The sequence below is a fragment of the Penicillium longicatenatum genome (assembly GCF_028827895.1).
Source record: "Penicillium longicatenatum strain IBT 33135 chromosome Unknown contig_6_segment0_segment0, whole genome shotgun sequence".
NCBI lineage: Eukaryota > Fungi > Ascomycota > Eurotiomycetes > Eurotiales > Aspergillaceae > Penicillium > Penicillium longicatenatum.
Window position 1 is genome coordinate 262100 of NW_026643123.1, and position 14404 is coordinate 276503.

The 14404-nt window shown below is 48.0% G+C and overlaps 4 protein-coding genes across 4 annotated transcripts; all 4 read left to right on the top strand.

Moving 5' to 3' along the window:
- Positions 1-2186: 2186 nt before the first annotated feature.
- Positions 2187-2381, top strand: N7484_008311 (uncharacterized protein; the record flags this gene model as incomplete). Its single annotated transcript, XM_057118698.1, has 1 exon — positions 2187-2381. One exon carries the CDS (start codon positions 2187-2189, stop codon positions 2379-2381), a length of 195 nt encoding a protein of 64 aa, XP_056968253.1.
- Positions 2382-5377: 2996 nt separating this feature from the next.
- N7484_008312 (putative C2H2 transcription factor (Con7)) lies at positions 5378-7288 on the top strand (the record flags this gene model as incomplete). Its single annotated transcript, XM_057118699.1, has 5 exons — positions 5378-5414; positions 5505-6064; positions 6287-6467; positions 6777-7115; positions 7182-7288. 5 exons carry the CDS (start codon positions 5378-5380, stop codon positions 7286-7288), a joined length of 1224 nt encoding a protein of 407 aa, XP_056968254.1.
- Positions 7289-10925: 3637 nt separating this feature from the next.
- On the top strand, positions 10926-11630 carry N7484_008313 (uncharacterized protein; the record flags this gene model as incomplete). The annotated part of the gene is made up of 1 exon (XM_057118700.1): positions 10926-11630. The coding sequence occupies one exon, from the start codon at positions 10926-10928 to the stop codon at positions 11628-11630; it is 705 nt and encodes a 234-aa protein (XP_056968255.1).
- Positions 11631-13088: 1458 nt separating this feature from the next.
- On the top strand, positions 13089-14102 carry N7484_008314 (ankyrin repeat domain-containing protein; the record flags this gene model as incomplete). Its single annotated transcript, XM_057118701.1, has 1 exon — positions 13089-14102. The coding sequence occupies one exon, from the start codon at positions 13089-13091 to the stop codon at positions 14100-14102; it is 1014 nt and encodes a 337-aa protein (XP_056968256.1).
- Positions 14103-14404: the final 302 nt, after the last annotated feature.

The following is a 14404-nucleotide window of genomic DNA, read 5'->3' on the forward strand; positions in this document are numbered from 1 at the left end:
AAACCTGCCGAGTGCATGAATATTGACGTGTCAAATACGAGCCTTATATGGCTTAGTGGTCCAGTCTGAAATCCCGATGCTAGTTCATGGCCTAACGCTCAAAAATTATGCTTAAATGGCCCACAATGAGGCCGTGCGATGCTAGCTTTCCTAGTAGGTTCCACAGCATCGACTAGGCTTAACATGAGAGAAATAAATAAATAAATGAGAAACCGCTAAGCACCGGGCGCGGTAGAGTTGGTCATTGCTTATTGTTTAACGTGACCAGTCATGGTGTTTAACATTAAGTTACGTGGAATCCACCGCCAAAAGGGCCGTGAGAATCATGACTTCGAGGATTTGCCCGACCAAGAATTTACAACGTCCACATGGGAAACAGGGTCACAATACAAGTGGAGAAAGCATGGATAGACACGCGAACCCCAAATTCCAAACCCACGCATCGATCGTCGCCCTCAATATTAAGACGTGCGCTGGTACCTCGACCAACTCACCACGAGTGTTCATTGCCGACCGGCTGCATGTCTCATGCACGTCTCCCAAAGTTTCTCATTGTGCATACAACCACTGCACACTAGAATCCCAAGATGGCAGCGTGCAGTGGACTAAGACCCCATGTATGTCGCGATTGCATAAACGCCGTTGACGTATTGCAATACGGCAGTACAGGAAGAACGAGGAGTTCCCGCGAATGAATCCAGGCAAACACAAGCGACGGAGACCAAAACAAGTCAAAAAGCTAGAACGATACCAACGGTGTAAAAGCACCAAACAATCCAATCCGTCGGGCCAGATCCCGCGTTGGGCCTGAGCGTCAAGCCGTCATTCCCGGACGCCATGCGCTAAACAGCGGCCCCTGTCAGGTCATGGATGCTTGACCCAATTTCTGTCCATGTACAGAGCAGGCGAAGAATATGCATGGAAAATGTAACACTAGTCGGGTGGCTCCGATATCGATCGGAATGTTCAGTTGCCTCGTGCTTTTGACTTTTTCCTCATTTGCCTAGAAGCGATAGGGTATACTAGATGAAGTCATTACACTACCATAGAAGGAATTAAAATCCTGCTCAACCACAGGATTTGACTTTGGCACTCTGGGAGACGTTAAGAATAATGTCATCAATTTATCCAGACTGGGTTGACGGGATTCGGATCCTTGACCTGATAGTCTTAGTGGCTGCTTTTCCCCTCTCTTCGCCCCCTGATCTTAATTGGATCTCTAACCGAGGACAGGACCAAAATAGTACCTTTGATATAAGGGGTACAGAGGTCATCCGGACATGAATCAATTTTCAAAATCCCACTTTCAATCTCCCATTTTGATTCTTTTTTTTTTATTTTTATTCCTCTTGAGGATCATCAGCTGGGATTGTTTTGATTACGCTTGCGCCGAAGTGGCCTAATTCGATCTACCGAAAGACGGGTGAGACTTACCGTGTACGGCGTAGTACGGCCGCTAGTCAACCAAAAAGCAAAAAGCAAAGGCACACGGGCCACGAAGTGGAGCCCGCAGGGATATTTCCTATTTCCCTTCTCTTGAGCACTAAGAGCGCACGGGGCACCAATACCCGAATGGAGACTCGGCAAGGAGGCAAAGGAAAAAAAAAAAAAAAAACCAGCTGAGGTACCCGAGGACCCAGTACCCACTGACAGCTTTGCTTGTTCCCTTCATTTCGTTTCGCCATTGGGGCCTTGATCATCCAGTCATGGTGTTCCCAGACTTGAGTCCTTTGATGGGGCCCTGGGGAACGGTGGGATCGTCTCGAGTCCTTAGCTTTCTCCGGAGTTGACCCGTGGCTCGACCAGTCCATCGTTAACACGTGCATAGGCTCGGACGTAATGAAGCCAAAGTCCCAAATGACCTAATTACCCAAGTAAGATGCTTGACACAATTATTGATAGGCCCCTCTCATATATTACAGGGACCTTCAAATCAAGACCAGAACTGAAAAGCCACAACCGCGGAAAGCGCCTCATAACGGTCGCCGTTATGTGCAAGGGAAGGTCCAGGGAACAGAGCATCTGTTATGCGCTGTATGACCATTTGATTGGTAACCGCACGGAAAACAAAAAGCTGACATCTCAACACCTCAACACCGATGCCAAGCTCTCCTTGGGCATGGACATGAAAACTGGGGACTGAAGTCCACTTTCGGAGGGATCGTCCGAGGTTACAGAGGTCCAGCATGACCTTCCGTATCCCGCGTACTGGAGCCCTGCGGCTGCGGCGTCCAATGACTGACGCGCCATACGGATTTGATATCGATCATCCCGGCTCGAGTCCGGATATCCCGTACCTTGGCCTGTTGCGTCTTTGCCATTTCCTCCCTCCGCGGAGCTCTCCGCGTAAGGCCCACTACGGGCCTCACGGAGACGACTAGATTGCCGAGGCAAGGTCTCTTATCATCGAGGATGGAGAAAGGGTGACAACCTGAGAAGAGGAGAATTTCTGCCGTGAAAGATTGGAGAGGGAGAGGCGCGCAGGATTAATTTGTGTAGACTGCGTATACGCATCAGCAAGCGCCCCGGTGGACAGCGTACTAGGAAATCTTCAATATTCCGCCCCAATCGCCTTGTCCTCACCGGCAGTGAAAGAATCAACAGGTTTCCACTGCGCGGGGGTCGAGATCAAGCACACCCGTTTCTACACCAATCATGGGCCAGACGGCGAAACATGAGCAGTCGTTTCCGAGAAGGGAGCCTTGCATCTATGACCACCAATTGGCCGTTGCTTCGCTATCTAAAGGGGAGAAAAAGATATTAATCTTAGAGTAATTATTACACAGAAAAAAAAACAGGATCCACTTTACCTTTGTCCACGAGGATCCCTCATAGGCCACAAGAGCCTTCAGGAGGCGCCCGGAGAGCCGCCGATACTCCGCTCACACCACGACGAAGCTCAATGGCAATCTGGAGTAAAGCAGACCCGCTGGTCGGTGACCAATTACTGACCAATTGCCCAAAGCTCGACAAGATCGGGGCTTGTTCCACGGTACTAAACCGCCCCCTTTTTACCCTTTGGGGATTTTGGGTTTTGTCCCAAGCTATAATTAACATGATTTCATATCGTATGATAACCTGGATTCTGTACAGAAAGATCAGAACCACGGTAGATGCTTTCTATCAGAGGAATTGGATTCGGAGAAATCTCCTTGTGGGACCATGCAAGGAAAAGGGGGAATCATGTATTTGGTAATTGGTATCGGGTCTCCCCGCTTGCTCGAGGGTGTGTAGAAGCACGCAGAACGGAGTCGAGGACTCCGTAGAGAAATACATAACTCTCATGAATAATGATAATCCTCCTTTAATCCCTAGGAGGTGTCAGGGAGATAGCCTCCGATCACGGACAGTGGGGTTTTGTTGTGGTCTTTTTTTCTTTTTCTTTTTTTTTTCTCTGGGATCCACCGACGCGTTCCTGAGGTACTGTTGATACAGTACGCGAAGAGCCGAGTGGTAAAAAACCGCCCCCAAATCCCAAATCCCATTGTCCATTGATTTTGAGAGACAAAAAAGATCTTATTCAAATAAAAAGGAGACCATAAGCACCCTATGTGATGCAGATATGCCCCCCTTTTACTATAGTCCTTCTGCTCCTCTTCAGGACTTCTACCGAGGTAATCCCGTATATACACCTTACCTTGGAAAGTTATCAATGACCCAAGTAATCACGATCACCGATCGATGCTTCCATGTCGTATATTCTGCCATCCCAGGTAAGTGGATATCCTCTCCAGCAGCAATATCAAGTACGATACCCAAGGTACCGGCTTCAACCGCTTCGGCTTTCAAACCTGCCAGCAAACTTTGGGGCTAAACCTAAGCGGGCCAGGCCCCACACCACACGCACACTAACACACTAACACGCCAACACGCTAGCCACTAGCCCTGGTCTTCCCGAGTTCCATCGCTTCTGCTTCCCCCGTACGCTAGTCCCCACTTAGGTTTAGTTGCTCGCTACTAAACCATTTTGGGTCTCGTTTCCATCATTTGCCCCGAGGTTTTGAGATGAGGTTCTGAGGTTCTGAGGTTCCTCGGGCACGCCATTCCTTAGTTTACCCATGGCCCCCTCCTTTTAAAATTTTTTATTTTCCTTCTTTTTATTTTTATTCATTTTTTATTGTCATTTCTATTTCTTGGTACATACGGTTATTTTGGTTTCCCCCCTGCCCCAAACCCCTCGCACCGTGACACGATCTTGGTTGGTACCCACGGGCAGAAGACGCTAGGTTCACCGTCTTGAGACGCACCCGAGTTGCGGGTAGACTAGTCTGATGAGAGGCTAACCTTTATCACCACTTCATATAAACTGTTATAAAATCTCCCTCCGTTGAGAATCCGTTGGAAGAAACAAGAAAAAAAGAAAAGAAGGAGATTGTATTTGGATTTCGTCACATTTACGTCTGTTGGAAAAGGATCCGCTTTTTTTTTTTTTTCTCCTTTTTTGTTCCCTGGCAAAGAGAAAGGGAAATAATAATGATAATTCCAAAAGGAAGAAGATATTCATATCAAATTCCATAATCAGTAATGGTAATAAAAAGAATACATTATCACACGGACATAGGGAACACTTAGCCGGAAGTTGTGAGGGGAAAGGGGGCCCAGTCCAGTCGGAGTAATGAGTGAAAAAAGGGAAATGTCCGGCCATGATCTGATTTGGTATTTCTGTATTATATGCAGATATCAGGGGGAAGAAGAAGAAAACCTGGATCTCACAATTTTACGTTGCATTCCAAGCAAGTTGACCTGAGTCAGTAGTCAGTGGATAATAAGATAAAAGAGATAGGATTTAATATTTTTCGGTATCGTATTTGTGGCTCCAAAAATACGGTCCACCCGGATCCACAGCATCCTCGGATCCCACGAGGACATTCACCCTGCGAATCGACATTTAGGTGCTTGTGTGCCAGCCCCTCTTGAACTTCCTTTTTTTCTTTCGAGATATCTTTCGTTCCGTGTCTATTTTTCCGCGCCGGTGCCTCGTGCTTACCGCCACCTGCAAGGCATCCTCGTCCTAAAAAGCGAACTAAGATTTAAGCATCGGGGTATCGTTTGAACGCGCTTTGACAAGAACGCGTCGATCCGCCCTTCTTTTTCCCTTTAATCTCCACCCATCGATCTGCGTTTCTTCCTTCGTCTCCCCCGGACTCATCTGTAAGTCATTCTGTCGTTTCTCTTTGTCCAACGTGACTTGTCATCTTGCTCCCTTGCTTTGTACCGATCAAGTCAATTTCCCCGAGATCGTTTTTTTTTTTTTTTTTTTTTTTTTTTCCTTTTTTGCTCCGTTCCAAACCCCTCGCTAACTCGTGGATTCGGGAATAGGTGAAACCCGGTTAAATCACTCCTATCGACTCAATTGCATTCCACTACGCCAATCTTTATGGACAATCGGCCTGCCTCCGAGTACGCACAGTCAGGTTCGCACTTTCCAGGACTCCAGCAACCGGCCTAAACCACCGCGCGCATCATACCAAAGAGACCCATTCTGAACTTCTTCCCACTCGCAGACCAGACTTCGACTGCTGCCAGTGCTCACTACTCTCACAATCACACCCCGCAACCCGAGGCTCGTCCACCTCAGTACACACCTCAACCTGACGTGCGACCTCCCACTCTTCCGGCTGCGAACACACCTCAGTCCGACTACAGCCTGAATCCTCCACCTACTCGTTCGCCCGCCTACCAGGACTACCTCCCTCGTCCTCAGTCCTACACGCCTAACTCACAACCCGGCGGTGTCCCCAGTATGGCTCAAGCATCAAGTTCGTCCCTGCCTATGCCTGCAACCTTGCGCAGCCCGAACCTGAAGTCTGACGCCGTACCTCTAGATCCCTCGCTGCCGGCCAACAGCCCCACCTATCCTCCCCCCTACTCCCCCTATCAGCCCCAGGGACACGATATGCAGTATCAGAGCCACCCGCCGCCTCCACATCAGATGTACGCGCGCCCGGAATGGCCCGGCTACGGCGGACACTCACATGGTTTACCGGGTCCTTATACTTCTCCTGCTACAACGGTTGGTTCCGCCTCCCCTGGGCCTGCTTCGGCAGGATCGCGTCCTGGCCAGGTATGTTTTTGATGATTCCTGGTCCTGAAAAGGCTTCTTTCACCGTTGTCTTGGACGCCTCTGGGGCTTTCGACTTGGTCCTCCGGTCTCAGTCGCCCACCCAGGGATTGTCAAAAACAGCGCCTCCCGTCACTCATTACTTGGGTGGATTTTCTTGCCAATTTTCGATCGCGTGAGGTCTCCCTTGATCGGGTCGCTAATATTATTTTTTTCTCAACCTAGGTCTACTCTTTTGTTCCTATTCCTGGTGCTCAGCAGCACAAGCGTCCTCGTCGCCGGTACGAGGAAATTGAGCGCATGTACAAGTGTGGCTGGAATGGCTGTGAGAAGGCATATGGTACTTTGAACCACTTGAACGCACACGTGACAATGCAATCGCACGGTGCGAAGCGTACTCCTGAAGGTGGGTTTTAATTGCGGTGTTTTTAAATCTTCGCGCGCGGTCTTTTTTTTCTTCGCAAACCCCAGATGTTGTCGCAAATCGCTGGATTGGGTTAGCGCCGGCTGGTCCGCGCTAGTGAGTTACACTAGATCTCGCGGGGCCGCAGTAGCGTGGTCGACGGCGGAGGTTAGCTTGCATCGCTATCCCTTCCCGCCCCGCCAGATTCTTGATCCATGTCACGGACCATCCCTTTTCCTTGCACATTTCCACTTGGACCTTCTTACTTTGATTCTTGTTTTATGAAACCCCTTTACTGACTTGGTCTCCCAGAATTCAAGGAAATTCGCAAGGAATGGAAGGCCCGCAAGAAGGAGGAAGATACACAGCGCAAGGCTGCTGAGGAGCGTGAGCGTGCTGCCGCTCAGGCACAGGCCAGCCATGTCGACGCTCCCGGTGGTCCTTCCGACCCTCAGGCTGCGCAGCCCTCCGCTTACGGTGGTGGTGTTCGCCCTCAATTGCCTCCCATCGGCTACCAACCCGCGGACAGTCAGGTCCCTGGTCAATATGGAGGCCCGGGTGGTGGCTTGGTCTACCAGAGTAACGGACAGATGGGCTACCCTCCCAACTACCCACACTCCCCGTATCCCAACGGTCACGTTTATCAGTCACGTGAGTAAAAGAAACATCAACAACCCAGCGCCATCTTTGCCCGGATCAACCATCCCTCCCCTTTAGGACCTGAACACCTTGATCTACCTTCGACCTCCAAGATCGGTCGGCTGATGACTTCGCTACGGCTCCCCAGAGACCCCAACGACCAGCTACCCCCAATAATCCCTTAATCGACTCTCCCAACGTTGTGAAACGGAAACTGCATCTTTTTTTTGTCTTTTTTCCCTTTCTTTTGTTCTGTCTTTTAATTACGATATCCCATTGCCTGTGACTCATGTCGTCCCGGATTCGATCCCCTCCTTCTCAAGTCTTTTCCCTCGATGATACCAACCTCTGCGGCTATAATCCATCCAGTCATAGAGTGGCTTTCCGACTTTGATCTCTCTTCCTGCTATTCTCCTTGTATTAGAGCGCTTCCAGGCTCCGCAGGAATCTCCACTTCACGAGAAATGTGCTGGAGCGCATCTGTTTCTTCGTGTTCCCTTCCGGTTGCTTGACGCCAGGGTTGTGGCCTCAAGGAATGGTCAGGTGGCGGGCTTTTTGCATCAGTATTTTATGTTCATTGCTTGTGGTATTTTCTTTTTTTTGGTTCCTGTGGGGCATTCCCTCCCAAAATGGAAGGTTTTTGTTTTTTCTTGATCTATTGGGGGGTTTTGTCTTTTGCTGTTGCTTGTGACTTGTGACTATGACTTCACTATCTGCAGGAGTACTCATGGTCTCCTTGCCTCTCCACTTTTTAACGTATATTTCTGATCAGGTTGTTTTGCCTGGAATGTTACCTTGTGCATTATTCTGATCCTGATTCTTCATTTCTTTTTATTTGAGGTTCTTGCTTCATTTCATTCTAAGATTTGCTTTGGCGTACATATCGAACTCTTGCTTATCAGGGCCGTGAGTAGGTCAGCACCGAGTTAAATCGAGTCATAAGTCGAATAAGATCGATGAAAGAAATAACCCGGGCCTTTTCCTCTCTATATGAGTAAAACTTCCAAAACAAAGCACAACCCGACAACAACATTACACAAAGAAATCCGCAACAAGTCGTGGGCCACAGACGTCATCCGCCATATGTTAGTCAGTTTATTCTCAGCCACCAGCTTCGTACCAAACAACATGACAGACCCCGCTGGGGATCAATTTACCCGTAGCCCTAAGCACTAGGCACAAGTCACTAGTATCAGCTGGTCGTAATTTTCAAATAAGGTTATTTTAGAGTTACCCGCCGGTGCCATGGAATAGAATTTTTTTCCCGGTTTTTTTCTTTTTCAATTTTTCTTTTTTCGCTAACCACACTAACCGTCCAAGGCTTGGTTTGGTTTTGGTTTTGGTGCCTTGGCTTTCATTAGCGTATGTTAGCTGACATACATACCAATCACGGGATACTGGAACTAGCGTGGATTTCTGTGATGACATGTTTCATTTGTGTGGGATCTAGGTATCATTTTGTCACTCCGGGATCTCCAAGGGTTAGGTATGCACAACATGAGTCTGAATCATCGATTGATCACATATGTGGAGTTTGGGATCACTTTGTGGGATTTAGGAGCACTATGTGAATTCTAACCATTTCTTTTTGTAGACAGAAAGGATGTTCGTACCTGATTGTACAAAATATACGGATCTTGGAACAGGTTACCTGAAATGTACGTACATTTTCGCCTCCAAAGGTACGTACCAAAGTCAAGGTTTAGCGTGACAGCTAAAGCGACCTACATGAACGCATGAACTCTATAGTGCGAATCTGCAACCAGGAATAAAAAGTACACTATGTGGCTGAGCTGCAGGTACAGCTCGATTGGGGTTAGGGCGCCACGTGTTGAGGTGGGTCTTGAAAACCCTGTCGATCGTCGGACAATATATTCTCTTTTCTGAGGAATCTGAGACTCTACATCCCGTGGTATGATCCTGAGGAGTTGAAAAAGACGATTCCACTTTGGGGGTGGCGTACCTCTGGGAGACTTGATCCTTGATAGAGGCTTAAGCCAGTGGTCGTGGATGGAAAGGCCAACCCCCGTATAATCTCTGAAAGTGTGGGCGGCTCTGGGTGAAACAATGGGAGTTGCTTTGGGGGTTCTTTCTATAAGGTGGAATGAGAAAAGGTAAGAGCACACATAAAACACTCAAGTTAAACATGCAGGGATAGGAGCCACTTCAGTTTGGTCGTTGAGATATGCCCAGTACTTGGTTTCATTGTTAATCTGAAGGTCGCATTACATTGCTTCATGAAAGGACTCATTTGCACTAGAATTGGGACTCAAGAAAGGCTCTCCAGCTCCCATGATGCGAGTGAGAGATTTTCTTGTAAACCATCAAGATATTCAATCCATCATTTGGACACTTGATGAGGGGCGTTTCTTGACTCAAATGAACATCATGAGAATTTTCGGGGGTCTACGGGGGGCCTATGTCTGCACGCAAATATCTCCACCGACGCAGATGCAAGTATCTACGGTATCCAACGATGGTCTGTATACGCATTGTGCCGATCCTCCCCCGTATGTAAGGCATTCAACTTGAGTGATTGCACAGGCGACGTTGTACAGTCCAATACATCTGTGGAGTCAGCACAGTGTCAGGCGCACAGAGACATTACTCTGCCGGAAATTGAGTGTAATTCTATCAGATGTGAGACAGTCACGGAAGCGTATAATGAGTAGGAGAGATCTGCCTTAAATCTTTGCCGGAGGAATTTAGGAATGAGGAAGCCATGAGAAGGGCTAGGATCGTTTTGTTTCATGAAATTGCCCGACTCTCGACTTTGATCTTGGCTTCTGTAGCACAAGTAATTTGCTTTTGCCTCCGCTATCGTTCCATAAAATCATACAACAGATGTCAGTGCCGGCCTTATTGGTGACATGCTACACAGTGGCACAGGGGCCGTGATGGGGGCCATCTCATTGTAAAACTTTCCTCCGACGAAACGGATGGACGGAACATTAAAATATCTGACACACTGTAACGCGGTCTTGGCTAGGAAGGTACTGTTTTTCTCAGTTGGCTGTCAAATTGTACAAGGTGGAGATTGCCCGTAGGCAGCAGAGTTCGTATCACGTATTGAGATATATGCCAAGGACTTTTCTGCCTTGTCAGACTATGTAAGGATGAAGTTGTTTTACCTAGTTCAAAGTCAGGCCTCCAAAGTACAGGTAATTTATTAGCTAGGGATAGACCTCATCTGGTAAATCAGGGTACTAAGAGAGCTGATCAAGTATTAGTTCCCTATGTCCAAGGACTAGAAGCGAAATTCTCTATAGGAGACATTATGGAGTGGACGATTCGATGACAGTATATTTCCAAAATGGGCTGCGGCGATATATCTATGGCACATAATAGCATATTATGGAGTTTTTGTTACTAATATCAACACAACACTTGTTTCAAATGGGGAATCCAATAGAGTAATGTAGAAACGCTCCGAGGCCAGCCTTATGGGATTTCTGAGGCCAAGACGGAGCCTTGCGGTAAGACCTCAGAGATCTACGGGGAAACTGGGGCTAGCTTGACGACAACAGATAAAGATCTACATAGAATCCGGAGGCGCAGGTACTGACCCCAAATATCTTTCCCATCACTGATTGCCACAAGGGCACATCCGAGTCGACCAATAACATTCAGTCCTCATTGCCACTCTAGATCTTGAAGGAGGATAAGAACCAGGACCTTCATCATGTATTCAGGAAAAGAGAACAAACCAATTCTATATCTCTTCCTCTACACTTCTTGTCTTTATTAATTTATTTCTTTGTTGCTTCTTTCTGTCTTTTTGTTATTTTCCTTCTTTGTTTTGACCTAATATTTATGCGCAACATGATCGAGATCAAGTACTCCGCTCGAACCCAGGCTCTTGCACTTCCCGAGATCGTCATATCTATACTGCAACAAATGGACATGCGCACTCTGGTCATCGCTCAACGGGTGTCTCGTATGTGGGTAGATTTGATCCGTGGATCAACTTCACTCCAGCAGTGTCTCTTCTTTCTGCCGGCCAGCGAGAACCGCTCCCCAGCACCTCCAATGCCTAATCAACTGCTTGGGGAAGCATTCCCTTCGTTTTTTCCGTCCAAAGATATCAAAGCCAGTCCCAATGGCTTACCAACCGACGAAATGAGTAAAAAGCTCGAGTATGTCAGTCTCCAACACCTCGAGTTTGTCCGAAACCCAATGAAAAGAGACAAATATCTCCGTCCTGAGGCAAGTTGGCGCCGCATGTTGACCCACCAACCACCCATTCACACCATTGGGAATTTTTCTACCATGCCTGCCCAAGAAGGCTTTGAATGGAAATTATTGCAATTGGCCCGACAGGAAGATGGACTACGAATGGAGATACTTTTGAACTGGCTCATTGAGTTGGAATGGTATGAATGGAACAGTGCATACATTTCAACCTGTCTGGGGGGGTCACCCGTCGATGCGCCGGTGGTTTACCTCAAATCGTCCGCGGGCGTTACCTCTTATACGCCTTCCCTATCAGCCACTGCTTGTCACCGTGACACGGGAGGAAAGGCCTAATTACGAATTGACCTTGCTGGACAAGGCATCTTCGAGACCATTTATTGACCGGCTGGACCGGCGTCCTTATTACCGCAGCTACGCAATAAAAGCGACTTTGCTAGCAGGCCTTGCTGGATGGGGTCTTGGCGAGTGTCCTTTTCACACCGGCTGGCCCGGGGTCCTCATAGTGAGGCAGGAGTTTCTCTCTGCTTCGTTTATAATTTTTTAACATGCGATCCTTATAATCGTCGGATTTTCGCGACAGAGCAGGCAAAAGCATATTTTACGAGCCGGCCTTGCTGGTCGAGGCCTTTCGTGTTCCTTGGGCCGGCTAGACCGGCATTTTCTGGAGTGGTCAAGAATTTTTTGTTTCTTAAAGCTGGCTCTTGTCTTCTCTACTTGTTTGTTATGTTGTGACCACCCTTGATTTTAGATTTCAGAAATCGAATTTCTCTAGCCTTTCTTCCCGTATTCACGTATCTTTAGCTTTCTTCTCGTATTGGATACGTAGCATGTAAATAGCTCGAATTTCAGGAGATACAGCATAAGGGCACACAAGTACCAATTATGTATTAATACGATAAATATAACGTGCGAAGATCCATGGACATACTGCCGAGACTATTTTGTCTTTATTGAGTCCCAAGTAAACCTAAAAATAAGGTTTCATGGAGGCTCATCAGAAAGGGACGTACTCCAGAAACACCATACGAGCTACACGGAGAAGCAGGAACAAACCAGAAGTAACAAGAATTAATGGAATCTCTATCGAAAACCTTGGAAGTGCTTCCAAGGTTATTCATATATGGCGCCCGAATGGTTATGATTGGAAAGTCCGACCTTTTAAATAATTGGATCCAACATCTTAATATAGAATGCGTGGCACGACGGTCTGAGCGGCCAATATGTATTTGCCAACAAATAGTCGCCTCACTAGCGCTAGTGCTCACGCCAATTGCTTATCTGACATGTCTAGACAATCGCGTATTCGGAACTCCGCCGGTAACATCCCACAAATAACTGGGGATACCCTCTTTCGAGAATTGCGCAGCACCTATTGAGCATAAGGCAAGGACTTAGAGAGTAATATCGTGAAAAAAACACCCAGTTCGCGTTTCAATTGCGAGCCATGCCCGTGTTTGTATCCGACCCAAGCGGCAAGAAGATTTGGCCCGAGGTGGCTGGCTGACTTGGACTGGCCCCCCACAATCTTGCCGTTGAACTGTGTGATTGGAGCGCTTTCGGCAATAATTTATGGAATGGATGACATCTCACTCGGGACCCCATGTAGAACACAGCCTCGTCGGGTCGATAAATCATTTCTGAGTACCTGGGCCGGGGGGCGGAAAACTTCTCTGATTGGCTCACTTCCATTTATTTACTAGCCATCGATCCCGGTGCAACCGGATCAGCATGTTCTCCAGGATAAAAACATATGACATAACAGAACTACAGAACAAGTTTCTCCTCGAAAAGATGAATGACAATTTGATGTTATCAACAGTGCAGCCTCAGCTAGAGGAGCAGGATGAAGACGAGGATAACACATGGTCTCCCCTTCAGCTCGCCGCTGCTCAAGGGGATTTACCTCAAGTAACGAGGCTTTTGGCCCAACCCTCAGTGGACCCCAATGAGTCCGCCAAAGGCTACTATGGACAGACCGCCCTTCAAGCTGCCTCTCAAAAAGGGCACCTCGCCGTGGTCGAGACACTATTAGAGGCTGGGGCAGACGCCAACGCCCCGGGGGGAAACAACGGCGGAAGAACAGCAGTGGTTCTAGCCTCTGGAGCGGGCCACCTTAATATCGTCCGTCGCTTAGTCTCCGCGGGCGCGGAGATTAACCACCCACCCCATAGATATTCGGGCCGAACGACTCTTCAGGCCGCTGCCGAGGGAGGCCATACCGAAACTTTTCAATGGCTGCTCAAGCAAGGCGCAGATATCAATGCACCTGCCGGTAAAACTGGTGGTCGCACCACGCTTCAAGCTGCAGCAGCAGGAGGCCACGCCGATATTGTGGAAATGCTCATCCGACAAAATGCTCCCATAAATGCCCCTGCGGTGAGGCATAAGGGCTTCACGGCCCTCCAAGCTGCAGCTTTTGGAGGTCACCATAGGGTCGTCCGTCGATTATTAGAAGCCGGAGCAGATGTGAATGCTCCAGGCTCATATTATGAAGGGTATACGGCACTTGCGGCAGCGGCAGAATGCGGCCACTATGAGATTGTTCGGATGTTGCTGCACGCTGGTGCAGATGGATCTCTTACGTCTGGAAATAAAGGATGGACGGCAACACAAATTGCAATTTTTAGAGGGCACAAAGACATCGCGCAGCTCCTTCAACACACTGAGCAGACGGTACTTGGCATTCAAAAAAAATTATCGTCGAAGGAGAGAAAGCCAAAAGCACGGAAGGTTGGGTGGATTGACTATCGTGAGAGAGAGAAGAGAGAAATGTATCTACAAATGACACCCCGGGCAAAGGTCTGACCTGCCCAGCACACCGTTAACGCCACGAAAACGTTGAAGTTCAGGAGTTTCCCCGGAGCCGCAATCTTTTTTTCTTATAAGTGACATGATTTCTTCAAAGACCTAGGCCAGCTTGGGGCTTATATAGTCTTCGCGCTACGTCTCACGGATTTAATATCATTCAAGTTTAGTCAGGGCCCCTCTGGTCCTGTTCAATTCGGAATATAACACAATCGGGTAAAATCCATTCAAAGTGCTACATTTGAGATATGGGCAAGCAACCACAACTAAATCAAAACCAATCGACCATGAAAAGAGAAGGC